This window comes from Rhinopithecus bieti, unplaced genomic scaffold (genome assembly GCF_001698545.2).
Source record: "Rhinopithecus bieti isolate Rb0 unplaced genomic scaffold, ASM169854v2 scaffold_11919, whole genome shotgun sequence".
NCBI classification, from domain to species: domain Eukaryota; kingdom Metazoa; phylum Chordata; class Mammalia; order Primates; family Cercopithecidae; genus Rhinopithecus; species Rhinopithecus bieti.
The window spans coordinates 376,707-400,361 of NW_016807055.1; the positions used below are offsets into that span (position 1 = coordinate 376,707).

General features: G+C 38.7%; 2 protein-coding genes across 2 annotated transcripts in view; both read right to left on the reverse strand.

The window, feature by feature from the left end:
- Positions 1-231: 231 nt before the first annotated feature.
- On the reverse strand, positions 232-11,918 carry DNTTIP2 (deoxynucleotidyltransferase terminal interacting protein 2). The gene is given in 10 exon segments (XM_017879780.1): positions 232-374; positions 377-414; positions 1,121-1,230; positions 2,513-2,562; positions 2,565-2,606; positions 2,609-2,675; positions 3,566-3,661; positions 6,064-6,202; positions 8,934-10,531; positions 11,755-11,918. Coding segments are annotated over 10 exon segments (2,265 nt in total). The 5' UTR covers positions 11,827-11,918; the 3' UTR covers positions 232-321.
- A 10,294-nt stretch (positions 11,919-22,212) lies between these two features.
- Positions 22,213-23,655, reverse strand: part of GCLM (glutamate-cysteine ligase modifier subunit) — a 21,589-nt gene continuing 20,146 nt past the window's right edge. The window contains exon 7 of the mRNA XM_017879781.1: positions 22,213-22,924. Coding sequence (XP_017735270.1) covers positions 22,755-22,924 — 170 coding nt within the window. The 3' untranslated portion in view covers positions 22,213-22,754. The remainder of the gene's footprint in view (positions 22,925-23,655) is intronic.

A 23,655-nucleotide genomic window follows, 5' to 3' on the forward strand; every position in this document is an offset into this window, starting at 1 on the left:
TGAACATGTTAGCAAACTTTATCCTACCTTTTAAATTTTCTTTAAGCATTGAAAACTTTACAAACCATCAGTTATCTTAAAATGGTTGAGATTCTTTTCCTTTTTTCCCTTAAAGAGTCTACACCAGGGTGGGTCTTTTAGACACCCCTATTTTCTAAGGGCATGTAATCGATTCTCAAATCAACTTTTCCAAATAGAAATTCCTGTACCAACAGGGCCAGTCTACGGTAAATTAATTTAGATGATGGTGTTAGTTTTCAAAACACCTTTAATAAGCAAATAAAGGGGCGATGTAAAATGTGGCAGTTTGCTTGGTAAATCTTAATTGCGAAATTTCTTCTTCTTTCGGAACTTTTTTCCTGCTGCATTTGCTGCTTTTCAGCCATGATCTCTAAGTACTTCCTTCGGTTGTATCTGAAAAGAAAATCAGAACTTTATGTTTGATATATCAGACATTAGAAGTTAATATAATCTTGGGGTAAAAGTTGGGAATGGAGTGGTGGACAAGACAAGTGTAGTCTCTGACCTCATAGCGCTTGCTTGCAATCTAGGGAGAAAAAATGGCAACTGTGGTTGGAAGACTTTCCTACTATATGCACTATATCCATCTATCTATCCATATATCCATATATCATCTATATATGCACTATATCCATCTACCAGGCTGTATCAAATGCTTTAAACATTTTGATGGATAAAATGCAAAATCAGGATGAGAGCAAAACACACTTAACCTGAAAATCCACAGTATGATATATTTCTTAGAACCGACCAATGGTTTTCAAAGTGTGGTCTGTGGAGTAGACCCTTTCAAGGAATTCATTAGGTAAAACTATTTTCTCAAGAATACTAAGGCATTAATTGCTCTTTTCACCCTCATTCTCTCATGAGTGTAGTGTTTTCCAGGGGCTATGTGATGTGTGGTATCTGCAGAAGCAGGTATGAGCCTCTGTCTTTAGTTAAGCCACACATTAGAGAGATTTGCACTAAATTATTTTCATAAAATACATATGTTAATACGTTATGGATTATATTGAGTTAAATTATCTGAAATTTTATAAGTTTATACATATTTTAAAGCAAAGTATACATATTATAAAATAAATATAAATTCCTCTACCTTCTGAACTCAGAATCAGCCAGCAGTTCTTCCACAATAGTTCTTTTCCTTTGCTTCTTGGGAATTCGTGAATGGTAGAAATCAGCTGGATTGTCAACAATGGTTCCAATCTGTGAACAATTGATTGAAATAAGTCATGTACTACCTGAGTGCCAAGATGCTTTCACACTTCAGTGTAGCTCTAATTATATTTAGAGAAAGGAATGGAAAGAACAAGCTTACATTACACTAATAGTAATGTAAATTTTGCCACTTATTTAAAGCAAAAAAACAAACAAAAAAACACACTGGTGCTACTAATTATGTTTCTTCAGTAGTTTATAGTAGATCCAAAATTTCTTTGCTAAACACTAAATTCATGATACATAGTGTAACTAAAGGAGAAAAGTGGAACAGATAATATATACTTTTGTTCTAATTTCCCAAATCAATGAATTAGACACATAAATTCTACTACATACCTATTGTTTCCTAGGTCATCACAAAGGTTGCCAGCTTAGCCTACTTAGTGATCATTCTGTATCTGTTCATACACTCAACTAAATAAAATTTACAGTGATTACTATGCAGCAGGCACTGTCTTACATGTTAGGGAAACAAAGACAACATCTGGTTCCTGCAGTGAGGAGCCCACAGTCTTAAGGAAGCGCCACAAAAAAGTAACTAAAATATTAAAGCATAACATGTGCGAAACAAAACACTACAGATGCTCTGAAGACAAAGTGATGAACTGTACCTAAGAGAGGTAAGGAAGATTTAACAAAGAATGACAATTTAGCTTGAATTTATATGGGTAAAATTTCACCAAGTAAACGAGAACCATGGATATGCAAAGTCAAATAATGCAGGGACTGGTATGTACACATTCTGACAAGACTGAGTAGCTGAGTGTGTTGGAATTTGTTGGGCTATATGACAAAAGGCAGGTGTTGGGTATGGATTATTAATGGCTAAATGAAGGGATACAGACTCAATCCTATGTCATAATTCATCACTGAATGTTTCTGAGCAGAGGTGTAACATGAACAAATGAAAACATTTTAAAACCACCTTGAATTAGTACCCGATACCCTCTTTACCCCTCCATCCTGTATGGACTCTTGCTGTTAGGCTAGTACTATTCATATATTCACATACGGAACTTTATAGGTTCAGCAAGTTTTAGCTGACCTGGAAACCATTTGTAACACGATCTCCCTAATGTGATCAAATTAAAAGTTAGTGGCTGCATTGGGTTATGGCCATTATTATATGGCCTATGCAGATATGGTTCATACATTAGGCATGCACAATGGAAATATCCTCTATTTCAGGAGTAAATTTTAAAGATCACTATAGCGCTTTCCAAACTGAAATTCACAGATCATCATCACTATTCTGTTTGCTTCATACCTGGAAGTACTTGGGGAAGCCATCTCTATCATTTTTCTTGTAAAATCTTTTGGGTCCATGCTGGCTCTCATCTTCAGTGCTTTGAGATCATTTTCAGTTCATTTGTCATTTCTGGAGCTTTCATACCAAACCAGCCATCCCCTGCTGTTTTTTGTCGTTCTTCCTGAAATTATGATTTCAAAAATAAACATTCTAACAACTAAGAGTATACATTATAATTCATTTCCCCTGAAGTAACACATACAGAAAATTTTGTGATTAAAAACAAATGGTTGCTTTACTGAAAGCACTTATGTCCAGAATCATAGAAATAAAAGGAATTAAATCACAAAAAGTGACTTCTCTGCTAAATTAGGCACAGGATTATCAGTTTCATAAATGAGGGCTCCATAAAATCTATTTTCTGTCTCAAAGAGTAACTGCTGACTTGCTGGGAGAATAACACACAACTTCAATTTTATTGTCTAAACAGACTATATGCAGTAAGAGAATGTACAAAAACACCTTCATTTCTAGAGCTTATATGTAAACATTTTTATTCAGTCACCCAGGAGTCTCAGAAAACCACTCATACAAGGATCCAGAAACTTGTGTTGTTTCTACAATAAAACAAAAAACTACTATTCTTTTGAAAACTCCTAGCAAGTTACTTAATTTTGTTTCATTCATACAACAAATATTTAGTTAGTGCCTACCATGTGCCCGGGTGCTCCATATATTAGTAACATTACTAGAGTACCATCCTCAACTTTCCTCCAAGCTCTCTGGATAACTAGTTGAAATGGGAGATAGAAGCAATCTATCTATCTATATATATTAAAAAAAAAAAAAAAAACTCTACTTATATATGCACCATTGTGGCTGCAAAGATGTGAAAATCTATACATAATGTGTTCATGGTACTACATTTTACAGCCCTTAGAAATCTGTAATTATTTTCTTTGGACTGATACATAGACCAACAGATACAGTTTAATTGTGCAGTTATGTTGTATAAGTTGAAAATATATAGACAAACATATCCAAGCATTTTAATTAAGTCACTGTACTTACTCTGCGTTTTTTCTGAAGTTGATACTTTGATTCACTATATGGTGGAACACAGTGGTTTTTTTCAAACTCAGGTGTAATGACAGCTTTCTGCAGAAGCTATAAAAACATAAAATTGGTTTTAAAATAATGTCAGAATGTTATATAAGTTTTTCAACAGTTTAAACTTATGTAAGTTTTAAAATTTTTAGTCAGCCTGGCAAAGTGGCCCACACCTATAATCCCAGTGCTCTGAGGAGGCCAAGGGAGGAGGATCACTTGAGGCCAGGAGTTTTAGACCATCTTAGTCAACATAGCAAGACGCTGACTGTAAAAAAATTAGTTGGGCATAGTGGCACACACCTGTAGTCCCAGCTACTCAGGACGCTAAGGCAGAAGGATCACTTGAGTCCAGGAGCTTGAGGCTGCAGCAAGCTATGACTCTGCCACTCACTCCAGCCTGGGTGACAGAGTGAGACCTTGTCTCCCCCCACCCAGCCCCCAAAAAAAAGAAAAAAGAAGAAAGAAAAAAAAGGCCAGGCACGGTGGCTCACGCCTATAATCCCAACTCTTTAGGAGGCCAAAGTAGGACAATCACTTGAAGCCAAGAGTTCAAGACTAGCCTGGGTAACATAGGAAAACCCCATTTCTCCAAAATAAATAAATAAATTTGTGCAGTCAAATCTGTTTATCTTTTCCTAAATGATTTCTGTACTTCTGTTACTTGACTAGTATGATTATATTCTCCTAAAACTGTGTGATTAAAGGACCTCAGCTTAATTAGTATTTTTCTCAGTACAAGAACCAAATAAGACTGCTCTGTAGCCCTCAAAATAGTTTACAGGAATATACTACAAGCATTAATTTGGGACTGACATTTGAAATGATCAACTCAGAAATTAACTGTCAGCTACCCAATTCAGGTTCAGGCCTAGAAGTTTCTGTGTGGTACAGGTAGTCGTCTAGGCTTTCCTATCCCTCATAAAAGGGGGCATGATATTTACTTAACAAATGATTAAGAGTTTGCTGGGTGTCAAGTGCTGTACTAGGCTCAAGGACAGTGATTCTCAATTGGGAGCATTTGGCAATGTCTGGAGACATTTTTGGTGGTGGTGACAAGGAAGAATACTACTGACATCTAGTTGGCAAAAGATAGGGATGCCATTAAACATCCGACAATGCACAGAACATTTTCACAACAAAATTATGCAGCCCAAAACATCAGTAGTGCTGAGACTGAAAAACCCTGTTTTAGGAATATAAAGAAAAGATGGTAAGTTAACATATCACATGATCAATAATGAATCAGATCTATGCTAGAAGTTATGGAAACACAGAGGGGCTGTGAGGAAGGACTGGAGGTAAAATGTTCTCCAAGGGCAACGATCAATTATTTTTGCACTTGCTTGGGGAAAAGCAGGGTAAGTTCAGGCAACTACAGTAGTCTTCAGTGGCAAGAATAGAGCAGATGACAGTTGGGTGGGGTAGAAAGGTACCTTGAAGGATTTAAGATAATACTATGTCACATCTGTGTGTGGTGTGTTTTTTGGGGCAGGGAGGAGACATGTGGTCTCGATATATTGCCCAGGTTGGTCTCAAACTCCTGGGCTTAAGCAATTCTCCTGCCTCAGCCTCCTAAAGTGCAGGGATTATAGATGTGAGTTACCTTGCCCAGCTGAATTTGTGTTTTTAGACAGAGAAATCTAGACGTACAGAGGATGGCTTGAAGATGATGATGAAAACAAGATCAAAAAGGAAGCCACTGGGGTAGTCTAGATGAGAAACAAAGGCCTGTACTAGCTGGTGACAGTCGCTTAAAAAGGAGGAGGCGGAGAAAAAATCTTCCCCTAGAGGCTTGGTGACTGACTACAAAAGGAAAAGAGATTTTGGTTTCATTAGCCAGAAGAGAGAATACAAAAAGAGGATTCCTGGTTCAGGCAGGGAAAGGGGAATTAGTGAGGTCAAGTGCCTGAGGACATCTCAATGAACAAATAGACACTTGGATTTAAAGGTCTGAAAGTGAAAGTGAGAGGCATCAAAGCTAGAAAATACAGATTTAGGAGAAAGCAGTGCAAGGTGTTGGATAAAGCTAAGGGTTTGGGTAAGGTTACCCTAACAGTAATTCCTTCTGAAATTATACGTAAAATGTTTATATGCACATGTGTATTTTTTTCCTGGTGGAAGAGGAAGGCATTCACAGCTTTCAGATTCTCAACAGAGTATACATTAGTTAAGAACTTAAGAACTAAAAGTATAGCAAGAAAAGGGAAGAAAACAAAACCCCTGGGATCATAATTGGTGGGTGTAAGATGAGGAACACTGACCCCGTATTGATTTATTTTAAAGCATTATCATTCATAGATAGGATTTTATCGTAAAAAGAAATGACTCTTTTAGAGAAGGAAAAAACTAACATCACGCCAATGTGGTTTCACTGTAGGAAAATTAAATCTTTTACCAAGGACTAATTTCTAAAAGCGATTGGTTAGTTCTGTGAAAACCTAACAGCACAATTAACTTACCTCATTTTTCTTTTTCTCCTTGATCTGTGTTAGGGTTCTCTTGTTAGACTGTAGTTTATCTGCATTGAAATTAATATACAAACCACCCAACTGCTTGATACTCAGACCAGGGTCTATGCTGCTGCTTGTCAACTTTAGACTGAAAAAGAAATCATGACTTAAAGATCAAGCAATTAAATCAAAATGGAAACAAGTAAGACTGCATTTTAAAAAATCACTTATTCTTCTCTTGTATTGTCTACGATAAAGGAAAAAAAGCATATTATTTTTACAAGGAATTCCTGAAAAAACTCTAAATAAATAAATTTTTCATCATTTTATTTTATTTTTTGAGACAGGGTCTCACTGTTGCCCAGGATGGAGTGCAGTGGTGACCACTGCAGCCTTGAACTCTTGGGACTCAAGTGATCCTCCCGCCTCAGCCTCCCTGGGTGGCTGGGACTACAGGTACGCACCCCACACCTGGCTCATTTTTTCTTTTCTTTTTTTTTTGTAGAGACAGAGTCTCAATATGTTGCCCAAACTGGTCTTAAACTCCTGTAAATAGATATTTTCAATCTAGTAAAGTCATTTAGAAGAAACTCTGGATGCACAATGAATTAAACCAAAAAGGTGTTGGAGGAACATATCCAAATTTATTCTCCAGATTTTCTTAGAGAAGATTAAGGCAGGCCGGGCGCGGTGGCTCATGCCTGTAATCCCAACACTTTGAGAGGCCGAGGCGGGAGGATCACTTGAGGTAAAGAGTTCAAGACCAGCCTGGCCAAAATGGTGAAACCCCGTCTCTACTAAAAATACAAAAAAAATTAGCCAGGTGTGGTGGTACACGCCTGTAATCCCAGCTACTAGGGAGGGTGAGCTTGCAGTAAGCCGAGATTGCATCACTGCATTCCAGCCTGGGTGACAAAGCAAGACTCGGTCTCAACAACAAAAGAAGAAGATTAAGGTCATATAAAATACCAATAGATTTCATAAAGAGATTTTATAAATTACAGAAAACAATATACCTGATGATTCAACTTCATATATAGGTAGTGCGTTAATAAATGTACACATCTTCATTTCTAACACTAATGAGAAAGGCAGGTTCTTGAACTTCCAAGTTATCAAAACATAAATGTTTTTTTCTGGGTGACTAAGGGCATTTGCTAGTATCTCTAAAGTGAGTCTCGAACAGCAATGAGCATCCATCCCACAGGAGTGTTTTAAAAATACAAATGTCATACCCTAGACCTACTGAATTGGGATCTTCTAGAGTTGACCCGGGCTCCTGTTATATTTATGTAATAATTTCTACTTTATATTATGGAAGGGTCCTTTTTAAGCAAGTACACTTGGACTGACAGTAACTTTCCTCCCTAATTATCCATACACACTGAGTAGGTGAAAGCATAATCAACCTCTACTGGAAAGTGAAATCATTCTTGTGCAGTAATTCTCAACCCTGAATGTATGTATGTAGTCCCCTGGCTGGAACTACAGGCACATGACACCATATCCAGCTTAGTTTGCACTCAATCTTTTTTTTTTTTTTTTTTGAGACCAAGTTTTGCTCTGTTGCCCGGGCTGGAGTGCAAAGGCGTGACCTCGGCTCACTGCAACCTCCACCTCCTGGGTTCAAGCAATTCTCCTGCCTCAGCCTCCTAAGCAGCTGGATTACAGGTGCCCGCCACCATGCCCAGCAGGGGATAGTCTCGAACTCCTGACCTCAGGTGATACACCCACCTCAGCCTCCCAAAGTAAGTTTGCACTCAATCTTAAATGATCATTTGACATTATGGAACTCTAAGTTCTCAAATACTCACAATATTGAAAAATACTCACAATATTGATAGACATTCAGGATACAACCTGAATGTCTATCATTACTTGAATGGATAAATTCATTGTTGTATAGTCATACAATGGAATACCACTCAGCAATAAAAAAGAATGAACTACTGGTATATACAGTAACATGGATGAATTACAGAAATAATATTCTGAGTGAAAGAATGCAGGGATAAGAGAGTACATATTCTTTTTTTTTTTTTGAGACAGGGTCTCACTGTCACCCATGCTGGAGTGCTGTGGTACGATCTCAGCTCACTGCAACCTCTGCCTCCTGAGCTCAAGTAAGTGATCCTCCCATCTCAGCCTCCCCAGTAGCTGGGACCACAGGTGCTTTCCACCATGCCCAGCTTTTTTATTTTTATTTTTTTTTGTAGAGATGGGTTTTTCCCATGTTGCCCAAGCCAGTCTTGAACTCCAGGGCTCAAGCGATCCACCTGCCTTGGCCTCCCAAGGTGCTGAGATTACAGGCATGAGTCACTTACTGCTCTTATCACATACAAAAATATTAACATATGATGTCCGTTTTTTTTTTTGAGACATCTCCCTTTATTGCCCAGGCTGGAGTGCAGTGGGACAACCATGGCTCACTGCAGCCTCAATCTCCAGGGCTCAAGCAATCCTCCCACCTCAGCTTCCCAAGTAGCTGGGACCACAGGCGCACAGGGCACCACACATGGCTAATTAAAAAAAATTTTTTTGTGTGTAGAGATGGGGTCTCCCTATATTGCCCACGCTGATCTCAAACACCTACTTGGGCTCAAGTGATCCTCCTGCCTCAGCCTCACAAAGTGCTAGGATTACAGGCATGAGTCACTGCATCCAACAGATTTCTAATGTCACCAAAAGAAGCACTTTTAGTTATGACTGCTGGGAAAAAAATGACTAAAATAGGTATCCAAAAAGACAAGGGAAATGCTGGATAGAAGAGTTATTCCATGAAGAACCCAAGGCAGTGATTTTCTCATTCCCCAGGCTATTTCATATTTTATGGTAACCACTTGAAATACATGTATCAAAACTTATAAAGGAAAACTTACAGTTTAGCCTTTGTGCTATTTAGTAGGTCTTCTTCATCACTAAACTCATCTTCATTTTCGTCATGGTCTGATGAATCTTCTTCACTTTTTTCACCCTCTTCCTCTTCTTTTTCTTCCTCAGTGGCAACCTCACTTGCCTTGTCTTCCTCTTCCAAGTAAAAATTTTTATCAGCACTCATTCCAGGAGTTGTGTCAATTACAAACAATGCATTGTCACATGACAGACTTTCTGTATCTCCACTTAATGACTCCCTTTGGCCACTATTTTCAACAAAACATAAAGTATCCTCTTCATTCTCACTGTTTTCAGACTGTTGGCTTTCATCACTGCTGAGAACTAGTAAGACAGAATTATCTTTACCCTGAGATGTGTTGGGCGCAGATGTGTATAGTTTGGTATCACATTCAAAATCTACATTCCCTTCACTGTTCATGTCTTCACTGACACTTATAACTGTGGACTCTTCTTCATCATCACTACAACCACAATCACCAAACTCTGTCAGGTCACTTGCTTTTATGGGGCTCTTTTTCTTGTCATTCCATCTACCTACTTCCACAGTTGCAAATGTTTGAGTTAATGATTTCATTATAGCCTCAGAGTTCAGATTAGAGTGCACTGATACAGCATTTTTATTTTGGGGGGTTGAATGTCGCTGAGAAAGTAACTGTTGAAGGCTAATGTCCTGAAGTTCAGAAAGATTCTTCAGCTGAGAACTTTTCTCATTAATTTCTTTCCCCTCATCTGTTATTCCATTGGCATCTTCATTCAAATCCTTACAATTCTGTTTTGTTTCTTTAAGAGATTCAACATTGGCCTGTTCTTGCACTGTTAATATATTTTCTGAACTTCTGTGGGAGAAATCATCATCGAAGTCATTATTATAGAAATTTGGCTTATTTATCTCAGAAAGAGATCTTGCTTGTAAATGGGAAGTTGGTCTGGTATCTGAATCCTCTGAATTCCCAGGTGTGCCCACGATCTGTTTCTCATTTCCTGGTACCATCTTACTATCTTTCTTTTCTGTTTGTGCCTTTAATTTCCTCTGCATACTCCTGGTTTTTCTAGTTGCAATTTCAGAGAATGAAATGTCTGAGCTTGATGTCTCAGCAACAGATATAGCTTCTGTATGAGATTCTTGGCTTGGATCTGTCAGAGATTTAGCCTTACTTCTTCTGGTTCCTGTCGTTTTTTCTGTGGGAAGCATAATTCTAGAAATACCTGAAACATGAGATTCTGCTTCAGAGACTATTTCTTCAGTGTAAGACTCCTTTGTTGGAGTTACTTTCGGCTTTTTCCTAACACTAGACACTGGGGAGCATACAATTAAGATCTGCCTTCTCCTAGTTACCCTTACAATGGTATCATGGTGCTCAGACCCAGAAGAATAATTTGACTCTGCCTCAGAGGTCTCTCCATCTGTAGATGGTTCAGTACCCTTTGGTAGTGAGCCTATAGTTCTGCTCTTCCTCTTTCTAGCTTTAGGAGTTCTAGGGATTGAACTTTGTTTCCCAGTGGTCTGTGATTCAGCAGTAGTTCGGGCATCAGATCCAGTACTACTTTCTGGATGCGCTTGAATCCCATTAGCAGCAGAACTCTGCAAACCAGAGAAAACACACTGTAAATTAGGTAGGGCTGGAACAAGGGCAAAGCAAATGAAGTACTGACCCCAAAAGCTAAAACCCAGTAAACAAAATTACCTTTAAAACAAAAAACAAACAAAACCCCCGCCCAACTCATGATTTTAAAAAAATCAAAATTTGGCAGGGCGCGGTGCCTCACGCCTGTAATCCCAGCACTTCGGGAGGCCGAGGCGGGTGGATCACGAAGTCAGGAGTTCGAGACAGCTGGGCCAATATGGTGAAACCCCATCTCTACTAAAAGTAAAAAAATTAGCCGGGCGTGTTGGTGCGCACCTGTAATCCTAGCTACTTGGGAGCCTGGAGCAGGAGAATTGTTGGAACCCGGGAGGCAGAAGTTGCAGTGAGATGAGGTCGCGGCTCTAGCCTGGGCACTGCACTCTAGCCTGGGCAACAGAGCAAGACTCCGAATCAAAAAAAAAAAAAAAAAAAAAAAAAAAATTTAAACACTGGATCCAACCCTGCATTTACTTCACTTGCCTCATCCTTCCTAGATGTAACTTCAGAAGCAAAACAATTAAACTTTTTCTGTTTAAAGTCAAATATAATGGGTAGAGGAACATTCTGACCCACCTATAGGATAAGAGGGGGAGAAAAGGAATAAACTCTGAACAACGATGTGTTTAGGAACACACTGATGGAATCAGCCGCCCTTACCTTTACGTAAGGAAAAAATCGCCGCCGCTCCGTTCCCTGCATCGCAGAGTCAGAATGAGACAGCCCACTGACGCCACTAAGAGTCACCAGGTGACGACACCACAACCCTCCTCACGCCTTAAGGAGGTGACGCTGGACAGCTGCCAGCCTCCCCACGTGAAAACGAAGCTTTTTTTTCCAGTTCCCCTAAATGGGGCTTGTGCATGGTGGCCGAAATTAACCCTCCTTGGTACCGTGTTAACAGTATGGTTTAAAAAGCTTGAACTATGCTTCTGCATTAAGGAGTTGAACGACCCAAAGAAAGTTATCTAACCTCTCTTCCATACTAAAAACTGCCTTAAAAGACAGTGGTGAGGGCTAGTTTTCGTGACAGTCTTAGCACGGGGCCTGGGAAACCCAAGCGCGCGGCAAGCTGGGGTCCTCTGTCGGCAGTCCTCACCCTTAAGCGGACCCTTGCGCCGCCCCGCCTGCCTGAGCGCCGCTCTGCGAAGCGGGGAGAAGTAAGAAAGACTGGATTTCCTACCTTCTGCCCGGAACTTTCAGCCGACGCGGCTTGGATGCTGGCCTTAGCCCGTGCCGATCTGGTAACCACCATCTTTCCGGCTCCCCCGCGACCACCACTACTTCCCTCTTCCCTGGCGCTCCGGAAATGCGTCAGAGAACTGCCTCGAGCGCGTTTTCCGCGCAGATCCGAGAGCTCGCGAGAATCTCATACCTGCCTTCCCCCAGCCAGTTCAGGCTAGGGCGGTCAGAGACCGAGGGAGTGGGTTTAAGTGTGCGCTTCAGAGCTGTAGAAGACAAGCCAGATTTTTGCTGACAAAGACCTTCAGGGGGGCAGCGAAGCCCGCAGTGACAGAGGGCCTTAGCGTACGGGTTCACATGAATTGTAAGAACGCACCTACAGGCCATCCGTTCATTTGTTCAGTAGAATCGTTTGAACCCGGGAGGCGTTCTTTCATTTCTATGTTCTAAAGAGCTTAATGTAGCCCTTGGCGTGTCCAAGGGAGACGTTTGAGGCATTTGTACTTTTTTTTAAAAAGGCAATATTTACTCGTGTATTGTTTGTGACGCTAAATATAAATAAAATAAAATTTAAGGACTTGGTTGGGGTAAAAGGGATATAAGGTGCCCGCAGGAACTCGGAGACAAAGTAGAAAGCTAATCTAAACGTGAGATGATGTTTAGGGATTGGGAATAGCAGAAAAGAAAAAAACGTTAAAGAAATTGTAAAGGAGAGGAATAAGGTTTTGTTGTTGTTATTGTTGCAGTGAAAGGAAGAGAATGACCAGAATCAAGAGGTTTTTTTTTGGTTATCTTTTGGGATAAAAGGTAGAGAACTACGTTTGAGGGGATGGAGGATTGAAAAAATAAGTAAACGCAAATTATTGTTGGAGGTGAGAAAGGATGGATGAGTGCCTCACCAAACCTAGTCTCTACTTATTTATAACAGAAAATCAATTTTTTATTTAAAGTCACAGAACACAGACTTTGGTGGACACACTCCTTCTCAGCTTAAATTGCTTATTTTATAGTCTCCCTTGCAGCCAAATGTGGCTACGTGACTACGTTTTAGCCAATTAGGTATAAATTGTGTGCATGTCTTTAGGGACGGCATCTAAAAGAGAGGAGGCCGTCCCTGGCTTTTTTTTTTTTTTTTTTTTTTTTTTTTTTTTTGGAGACACAGTCCTGCTCTGTCGCCCAGGCTGGAGTGCAGTGGCGCAATCTTGGGTCACTGCAACCTCCGCCTCCCGGGTTCAAGCGATTCTCCTGCTTCAGCCTCCCGAGTAGCTGAGATTACAGGCGCCCGCCACCATTCCCGGCTAATTTTTTTTGGTAGTTTTAGTAGAGACGGGGTTTCACCATGTTGGGCAGCCTGGTCTTGAACTCCTGGCCTCAGGTTATTCGCCCGCCTCGGCCTCTCAAAGTGCTGGGATTACAGTGCTGGGATTACAGGCGTAAACCACCTCGCCAGGCCCTCGTGACCTTTTAAAGTGCATTTTACTTCCTGGAAAGTTGGGTTCACTGGTTTTCAGGCAGCAAGTTTGTGCCATAAGGATGAAGGCATGCTTTAGAGATGGCATAGCAGTGAGATGGAAAAATCAACTTGTGGAGCTGCCCTATGAGCCCTCAAGAGCCTTCTAGATTTTTCACCTGAGGAAAACACCTTGTTAAAAGCCACTGTTACTTACAGATTTTTCTATTTGCAGCCCAGCCTAATGCTAACTGAAGGACTGGATAATAAACAGAAATGTGGCTGTAGCCAGAAAAGAATGCACCTTCCTTTGAGGCAGGAGGGAAGAGTTGATATTTCAAACAGAGAGGAGAATGTGAATGCAAGTATGTTCAAGTGCAGTGAAGAAGAGAAGATTTTGGATAGATAATAGCCTCTGTTATTATCTATCCAAAAGAAGTAGATGATACATCTCAGAAGAATGGAAATGGTTTAGATCAACTTTTGTGGCAAACGTGGTGAAGAGCAAAAATAAATTTTAGTAGGGCCAAGTAGCAGTGAGATTATGTAAGAAGATGAACAGAAGAGAAAGGCTAGATTTGAAGAGGAGACAAATTGTGTAGAAGGAAAGTGAACCAATTGGATGTAGGCTGCGGAGATCAAAGCATCAAAGAACAACAGCATCAATCATAATAGTATTGGCCACTTAATATCTGCTGGATACTAGTTACATGCTTTACATGTATTCACTCATTTAATCTCCACAACTTTAATGTGAGCAAATGCATGGAAATAGAAATTAAGATGACAGAAGTAGGTGTAGAAAATTGGAGAGAATATTAGAAAATCATTCAATGTCTAATATTCACTTGCAAGTATGGCCCTTTCAAGTAAAGAAAAAGAAAAAGGAAAAAACAAACTCATATATAATCTAAGGTCAAGAAACAAACATAAGATATGAAAAATTTCAGTACATATTCATAATATGAGAAGATTGAGCTGGTCTATCAACAAATCTACCATAGGCAAAAAAAAGTGTTTTTACGTGGGCTTACCAGGTTTGCCCTATTCTTTGCCTATCTTCTTTATCTGAAGTGGATTTAGGGCAATACAGTATATCTAATTTTAGGTAAATATAGTATATACAGTACAGTTGACCCTTGAACAACACAGGTTTGAACTGGGAGGTTCCACTTATGCAGTGATTTTCTTCTGCCTCCACCACCACTGGACAGAAAGACCAACCCCTCCTCTTCCTCCTCAACACACCATGAAGACAAGGATGAAGACCTTTATGATGATCCACTTCCACTGAATAGTAAATATATTTTCCTTATGATTCTCTTAAAATTTTCTTTTCTCTAGTTTATTGTAAGAATGCAATATATAATATATACAACATATAAAACATATACTAATCAACTAGTTATCTGCAAGGCTTCTGGTCAATAGTAGGCTATTAGTAGTTAAGTTTTGGGGGAGTCAAAAGTTATCTGTGGNTCTTCCTCCTCAACACACCATGAAGACAAGGATGAAGACCTTTATGATGATCCACTTCCACTGAATAGTAAATATATTTTCCTTATGATTCTCTTAAAATTTTCTTTTCTCTAGTTTATTGTAAGAATGCAATATATAATATATACAACATATAAAACATATACTAATCAACTAGTTATCTGCAAGGCTTCTGGTCAATAGTAGGCTATTAGTAGTTAAGTTTTGGGGGAGTCAAAAGTTATCTGTGGATTTTCTTTTTTTTTTTTTTTTTTTTTTTTTTTTGAGACAGAGTCTCGCTCTGTCGCTTGGGCTGGAGTGCAGTGGCCGGATCTCAGCTCACTGCAAGCTCCGCCTCCCGGGTTTACACCATTCTCCTGCCTCAGCCTCCCGAGTAGCTGGGACTACAGGCGCCCGCCACCTCGCCCAGCTAGTTTTTTGTATTTTTAGTAGAGACGGGGTTTCACCGTGTTAGCCAGGATGGTCTCGATCTCCTGACCTCGTGATCCGCCCGTCTCGGCCTCCCCAAGTGCTGGGATTACAGGCTTGAGCCACCGTGCCCGGCCATCTGTGGATTTTCAACTGTGCAGGGGGGTCAATGCCCCAACTCCCACATTTTTTAATGGTAACCAATACTATTACTCAGGCCCAAAAGGAAATTTACCTTAAATAATCTATATTTTATTAATTAAAGCCTTAAACTGAAAGGTCAAAGCTCCCTGGAATTTTAGGCATTAACCAAAAGATGACAGTTTTAGTGCATGAGCCTTCTAAAAATACATACTATTCATGGTCATTCTGCATTGTTACATGTAAAACATTACCATTAAATTAAGTTTGACCTGTAAGATGGTCCAGTGATCCCATTTTCTGGTCTTCAAACCTTTGAATGTGGGCTGGACTTAGTGACTTCTAATGAAACCAATATGACAAAAATGATGGATGTCACTTTCAGGATTAGGTTAACAAAAGGCTGGCTTCTATCTTGCTCTCTCTCAATCATTCACTCTGTAGGAAGCTAGCTGTATGTTGTAAACTGTCCTTTGGAGAGAACACTGTGGCAAGGAACTGAGTGAAGGAGGCCTCTGGCCTACACCCAGTGAAGAATTAAGGAACTCAGTCTGACAATGTGTGAGGCACTGAGTCCTGCCAACAACTACACAAGTGAGCTTGGAAACAGACCCTCAATCCAGCCTTCAGGTGAGACTGCAGTCCTGACTTATCTATTGCTGCATCTGGATGCCTCAAAGTCATCCAGATGCAACAATAGATAACCAGTAGTTATAGATTAACTTTGTCTCTCCTGAAATTTCAAGTAAAATAAATAATACAGGCCGGGTACAGAGGCTCATACCTGTAATCCCAGCACTTTGGGAGGTTGAGGAGGCAGGATCACTTGTGCCCAGGAGTTTGAGACCAGCCTGGGCAACATAACAAAAGCCCATCTCTACAAAATATATATAAATTAGCCAGGTATGGTGGCATGCACCAGTAGTCCCAGGTACTTGGGAGGCTGAGGTGGGAGGATCACTTGAGCCCAAGAGGTTGAGGCTGCAGTGAGCCATGATCATGCCACTGCACTCCAGCCTGGGTGACAGAGTGAGACCTCATCTTGAAAAAAGAAATAATACAGTATATACTCATGTCTAGCTTCTTTCACTCAGCATAGTGTTTCTGTAATTCATCCATGTTACTGTGTACGCCAGTAGTTCATTCTTTTTTATTGCTGAGTGGTATTTCATTGTATGACTATACAACAATGGATTTATCCATTCAGCTGTTGATAGACATTTGGGTTGTATCTGGTTTTCAATATTGTGTTTGGGGACTTTTAGAATTCTGTAATGTCAAATGATCATTTAAGAGTGAGTGCAAACTAAGCTGGGTGTGGTGGCATGTGCCTGTAGTCCCAGCAACTTGGGAGGCTGGAGCAGAAGGATTGTTTAGTTCTGGAGTTCTGTGCTGTAGTATGCAATGATCACACCTGTGAATAACCGCTGTACTCCAACCTGGGTAACATAATGAAAACTGATCTCTATAAAAAACAAAACAAAACAAAACAAAAGAACAAAGATTGAATGCAAATACAGACATTTCAGACAAACAGGATCTAGAAAGTTTACTGTCCCTAAAGATCTTTGGTAAAGAATTACTAAGGAGGCTAGGTGCTGTGTCTCATGCCTGTAATCCCAGCACTTTGGGAGGCTGAGGTGAGAGGACCGCTTGAGTCCAAGAGTTCAAGACCAGCCTGGGCAACATAGCGAGATCCTGTCTCTACAAAAATAAAAATTAGCCAGGTGTGGTGGTGCATGTCTGTAGTCCCAGCTACTTGGGAGGCTGAGGTGGGAGGATGGCTTAAGCCTGGGAGGTTGAGGCTGCAGTGAGCCATGATCATGCCACAGTACACCAGCCTAAGAAACAGAGTGAGATCCCTGTCTCAAAAAAAAAAAAAAAGTGAACTTAAAAGGAATAGAATGCAAGAATCAACAGTGAGCAAAGAGGGAAAAGAATGAAAGTAAGTAATATTCATTGTAAAACATGAACCTTAAAATAATGGACCAGCAGACACATCAAAATCTTACATGACATTTTACACATTTAGTCATTGCTGAGGAAACATGTTAAAGCTTTTGTTGACTTCTCTGGTAGCGGAACTGCATATGACCATATCCTGATATAGTCAGAGGAGATAGCAAGTTTTCATCTTTTTGTAACATGTGACTTTTCCAAACTTAACCTACTTTTGTCTCAACAGAAGTCATTCCTTTCTATAAGAATAAGCTTTTGAAGGTGTTTTCCTTGAACTTCTAAAGTTTACATATTAACTGCTCCATCATTCAATAAGGGCATATTTACAAACCAGGCAAACAAGGGTTTCTGCCCAGAATGCCCACCACACCTTGTCATCTGACCCTACTCTAAAGCTAATTTCTTCAGGAAAGTCTTTCTTATCCTTAACCTGCTACTCAGTCCCACTTCCTTCCACATGCCCCAATCCTTTTCACTACTTCTATCAACAGATACAGCTTTTTTTTTTTTTTTTTTTTGAGACGGAGTCTTGCTCTGTCGCCAGGCTGTAGTGCAGTGGTGCGATCTTGGCTCACTGCAACCTCTCACTCCCTGGTTCAAGTGATTCTCCTGCCTCAGCCTCCTGAGTAGCTGGGACTACAGGCACATGCCACTATGCCTAGCTAATTTTTGTATTTTAGTAGAGGGGGTTTCACCATGTTGGTCAGGATGGTCTCAATCCCCTGACCTCTTGATCCACCTGCCTCGGCCTCCCAAAGTGCTGGGATTACAGGTGTAAGCCACCGTGCCTGGCCTTTTTTTTTTCTTTTCTTTTCTTTTTGGGACAGAGTCTGGCTCTGTCACCCAGGCTGGAATGCAGTGGTGCGATCTTGGCTCACTGCAACCTCCACCTCCTAGGTTCAAGTGATTCTTGTCCTTCAGCCTCCCAAGTAGCTGGGATTACAGGCATGTACCACCATGCCCGAATAATTTTTGTTATTTTTAGTAGAGACAGGGTTCACCATGTTGGCCAGGCCGGTCTTGAACTTCTGGCGTCAAGTAATCTGCCCACCTCAGCTTCCTAAAATGCCGGAATTATAGGTGTGAGTCACTGCCAACAGAAGCCGCCTTTTATTGCTGTTATTCATATACAGATTCCTCCCTTTCCCCCCAAATATCCCGTATGTTCCTTGAAGATAGGAGTTATTTTTCATCTGTGTCTATCTGTAGCACAGTGCCTAACACATAGCAGGCATTCAATAAATCTTTGTGGAATGAATGAATGCATAAATAGCTTTATGATTTGGATGTTTTAAAATTATTAATTTATTTTCAAATCATACTTAGAGTTCAGATAGTTCAAAAATCAATATAATGCTTCAGGATGCTTCCAGTTATTGAAAAAACCCAATTAAAAATATACAACTCATACTTTATTTCGGTTAAATTCATAATGTAGGTAATATTAAAAATTATTATAAATATTTAATAATGCTTTATAATTTGCCATTATAGTACACCACTACTGACACATAAAAGTTGACTTATCTAATTAAAACATTTTCCCTTCCTATGTTTCTAATTCTGAAAACTATAAAATATTAAAGTCATGTTACATATTTTCAAAATAAAACTGCCATATCCCATTGCCAACTTTACAGGAAAAAGGTATACGTTCTGGTATAATAGGAAGTTAATGATGAAAAAAATAGGTTCAGAATTTTAAGTTGGTATATTTGAATATGAAAACATAAATGACACAAATGGTTTAAATCCTCATTAAAACAAGCTTCACATTTCTTCGAATGCATATTTTGCAGAAGGATGAACTGCTAGCCAACATACAATAAATATATCAATTGTTTACATTCCTAAATATTGAAAATACTGGCTGAAAAATCTAGAAAGACAATGTTAAAGGAGCATAATTAAATAAGCCTTAAACCTTTTATCATTGAAAATTAAGATCCTAATTTTAGTTACTACTTGGTTCTGGTATGGGAAAGTCTGAACTATTCATGCAAAACAGAATAATTTTTTATTTTCCATTTTATACATAGCTGCTATCCAAATGATCTTTTTTGAAAAATGAATAATTATTAGCTATTATTTGTGATTCAAGTTCTAGCAATGGCCATCCCTAAATGGATATTCTATTAACGTACTAGCACAATATGGTCTTTTACATCATGTGAAAATACTTGCTGCTTTTGGTGACTACAGTTTCATGGATGGGAATTCAAGATAGACTCATAATAGAACAAATTCCAAATTACAGTACATTGTGTTAAAGTAAGGCTCCAGTGTATTTTGGAAATGTAATAAACAAGCTACAGCTTTTTTTTTTTTTTTTTTTCATATTTACTGGAAAAAAAAAATTATATAAACTTTTTCTACCTTGGTCACACTGGATTCACATCTCCTCAGAAAACATCTGTTATATAAACTATTGATGACTTAGCTTTCAGTTTTAAGTAATTATTTGGTAGTATTACCACTCTATTTTATGGCTTTTTAAACATTAAGTCCTTAAATATTTGAAAAGTGTTCACTATATTCTGATAGTTCATGAAAAAAAGATGTGAACATCAGCTTAGAAAGCTTATATATAAAGCCTTAAAAATCAGTGTTTTAAAAGATTATTCAATAATAGAAAATCAAGAGTACAGAGGTAAAATTAAAAACTTATTTAAAAATTCCATACACGATCCCCTTCAGAAAATGAATCTATAACCTTGCTTCTTTGTGAAGAGTTGAGGGTGCGTGTAGGAGATCACCAAAAAGCTCTGCTGAAGTTCAGACACATTAGCAACTAAGTTTTTTCCCCCCACTTTCAAAATAACCCTTCAAACAATCAATTTTATAAGTCCAGGGTTATAAAATAATAAATGGGATATTAAAGTTCCCTCTTAAAATATCTTGGCCAATTCACTGTATAGATTTAAAATAAAATGAACACTTGTTTCAGGACTTAGATGAAAAAAATGGGCATTTCCAAAGGTAAAGATGAACTATATATATACTTAATAACATTACGATTAATATAAAGGCTAGAAGGCTTAAGTAGCTCAATATCTAAACAAGTTTTACCAGGCAAATCACATGATTTCACATAATTTCTTCTTTTTTTTTTTGAGACACAGTCTCGCTCTGTTGCCTAGGCTGGAGTGCAATGGCGTGATCTCAGCTCACCGCAACCTCTACCTCCTGGGTTCAAGCAATTTTCATGCCTTGCCCTCCAAAGTAGCTGGGATTACAGGCGCCTGCCACCACACCTGGCTAATTTTTGTATTTTTAGTAGAGACAGGGTTTCACCATGTTAGCCAGGCTGAGCTCAAACTCCTGACCTCAGGTGATCCACCAGCCTCGGCCTCCCAAAGTGCTGGGATTACAGGCAGGAGCTGTGTCCAGATAGATTTCACATAATTTTAATGATGAAATTACCCAATCAGTAAACCACAAAATCTTAGGAAAAGGGTCTATTATATTTATTTTGAATATGGAACCATAGTTCTTTTTCCCTAGGTTGAGAAAACTTGAGCGAAATTAGTTTTATTTGGGCCCATGGTTTAAAAATATTGAGACAGAAGAGATGTTTATTTATTTATTTATTTTTGAGATGCAGTCTCGCTCTGTTGCCCAGGCAGGAGAGGACTCACTGTAACCTCCCCCTCCCGGGTTCAAGGGATTCTCGTGCCTTGCCTCCAAAGTAGCTGGGATTACAGGTGCCCGCCACCACGCCTGGCTAATTTTTGTATTTTTAGTAGAGACAGGGTTTCACCATGTTAGCCAGACTGGTCTCAAACTCCCGACCTCAGGTGATCGACCCACCTCGGCCTCCCAGAGTGCTGGGATTACAGGCATGAGCTGTGCCTGGTCAGATTTTATATAATTTTAATGATCAAATTAGCCAATCAGTAAACCACAAAATCTTACTTAGGAAAAGGGTCTGTTATATTTATTTTGAATATGGAACTATAGTTCTTTTTCCCTAGGTTGAGAAAACTTGAGCAAAATTAGTTTTATTTAGGCCCATGGTTTAAAAATATTGAGATACAAGATTTTTTTTTTTTTTTTTGAGATGGAGTCTCGCTCTGTCACCCAGGCTGGAGCGCAGTGGCACAATCTTGGCTCACTGTAACCTCCGACTCCCGGGTTCAAGAGATTCTCTTGCCTCAGCCTCCTGAGTAGCTGGGATTACAGGCAAGTGCCATCACACCCAACCAATTTTTGTATTTTAGTAGAGATGGGGTTTCACCATGTTGGTCAGGCTGGTCTCAAACTCCTGACCTCGTGATCCGCCCACCTCGGCCTCCCAAAATGCTGGGATTACAGGTGTGAGCCACTGCGCCCAGCTGAGATACAAGAGATTTTAAAAGAAGTTTTCAAACTATTCAGGTTACAGACACAAATTTATAGAATTAAGGAGATTTATCGTGTACATCAACATTCACAGCTTATTTATTTGCAATTTTGTGGTTCTGAAACTAATGAAGAATTATACTAAATGACCTATATAGTCTCTTTTAGCAATAAACTTTCAATTATATTATTCTGCTTTAAAATAGTTAAGACTATATCTCAAAGTTGTTTAAGTAGATAATGTTGGCCCTGAATTAAGGATTTTTTTTTCATCCCCTTTCTGGCTTTTAGTCCTTCCTAGTCAGTTATTAATGGGGAATAAATATCACACATTTTACTCAAGTCATTCTTAATTCCCGGCTCTATGCCCCCTCCTCTCTCCAGAGCCCACAGTATCCTAACATATGGTAAGTACTCAATACTGAGGATTCTTGAATGAGTAGCAATATATACTAAGGATGGGTCAATAATTTAGAAGAATCTGGAGGTGACAGTAGTTGCTTTTATAAACCCCCCAAACAATAATTTCAAAGCTTCTAGTCTCCTTTTCAGATTTACTTTGGTTTGTCTTTATAAGTAATAAAAAGAGATAATACGGTACAAGAATACATGGTTACATCATTACAGCTAAACTATAAGCAAGGACACATTAAAAAATTTAAGTTTCCATTCATGTATTGAAGAGTGAATTTTATTTACACTACTAGTAAATCCCAGCTACTCCAGTTATTCTGTTATATCTCATCAATAACAGGAAAAATATCTTCTTCCAGTATTTCAGTTTTAACAATTGTAATTAAATTGCTTAGTTATAATAAGAGTTAAGAAGCAATTAATGAATTTGTTTTGGAAATAAAAAATATGTATATACATTACCCTGATACCTAGGCCAAAATATATCTAACAACAAATTTCCTTGATTTATATTAGTCATAAAATAAAGGAAAATATATTGCAAGTATTTTCTTTATAGACAATTTCAATTAGAAAACAATAGTTTAAGGAAAGCAATAAAGTGGTTCATGAGAATGGATTGATATGGAGGCAAGATAAGTATTTAAAACTTGACAGACAACATACTGTCAAATATGACGAAAGAATATCTGCCTCAATGACACCATTTACAGGCAGTAACTAGATTTTTACACATCTCCATTTTCTCTCATGTTGAAGGAAATTACAGGTAAGTTATGCTCCTAAGTCAGTTAAGAACCCCTTCTTTTAGCTTGTAAAATGTAGCCTTTTGATTTGATAATTCCTCTACTTTTCACAATGACCGAGTATCGCAGTAGCCACAGTGGCACCCACTCGTGCGCTTGAATGTCAGGAATGCTTTCCTGAAGAGCTTCTTGGAAACTTGCTTCAGAAAGCAGTTCTAAAAGAAACAACAACAAACAAAACTCCAGTGTGTTAAATTGGAAAACAAAAAAGCACTTTACTATGTAGGTAAGCATTTAACATAACAAAAGAAACCCTCAAAATTTAATATATAATATGCTTATCATTCATGTGTGTGCTATGAATCTGAACCAGAGTATTAGAAACTCCAGGCAGTTATTTTAAAAAGTAACTACAACTATACCCCAGCCTATTTAATTCATAACTTTTGGTGAGTGGAGCCTAGACATCCGCAGTTTATTAAAGATCTCCAGGTGATTGTAATGTATAGTCAGGAAAATACAGGAAAGTCTAAAGGAAAAAAAAAGTAACTGATAATCCTATCAATTGGAGATGATACACCATTGTCATGTACTTTCTTACAACTTTTTTGGTGTATATGTGTATATATCTTCATATATATATCTCCATCCATATCTTGAATCTGTATATATCTCTGTATCTTATATCTGTATCTGTGTGGGTATACCTGTATCTTACAAAACTAGAAATCATACTGTAGTTACAGCCTTATTTACTTATCTTTTTCCACTTATATTGTGAATATTTTCCCATGTAATAGTCTGTGAAAAGATCATTTTTAATAATTTCCCCACTACTATATTATATAGCTATCATAATTCATATATTTCCTTATTATTGGTCAAAACATTTGTTTTCCTAATATTTTGCTAATAAAATAATGCCAGGATAAACATTCTTTAAAAT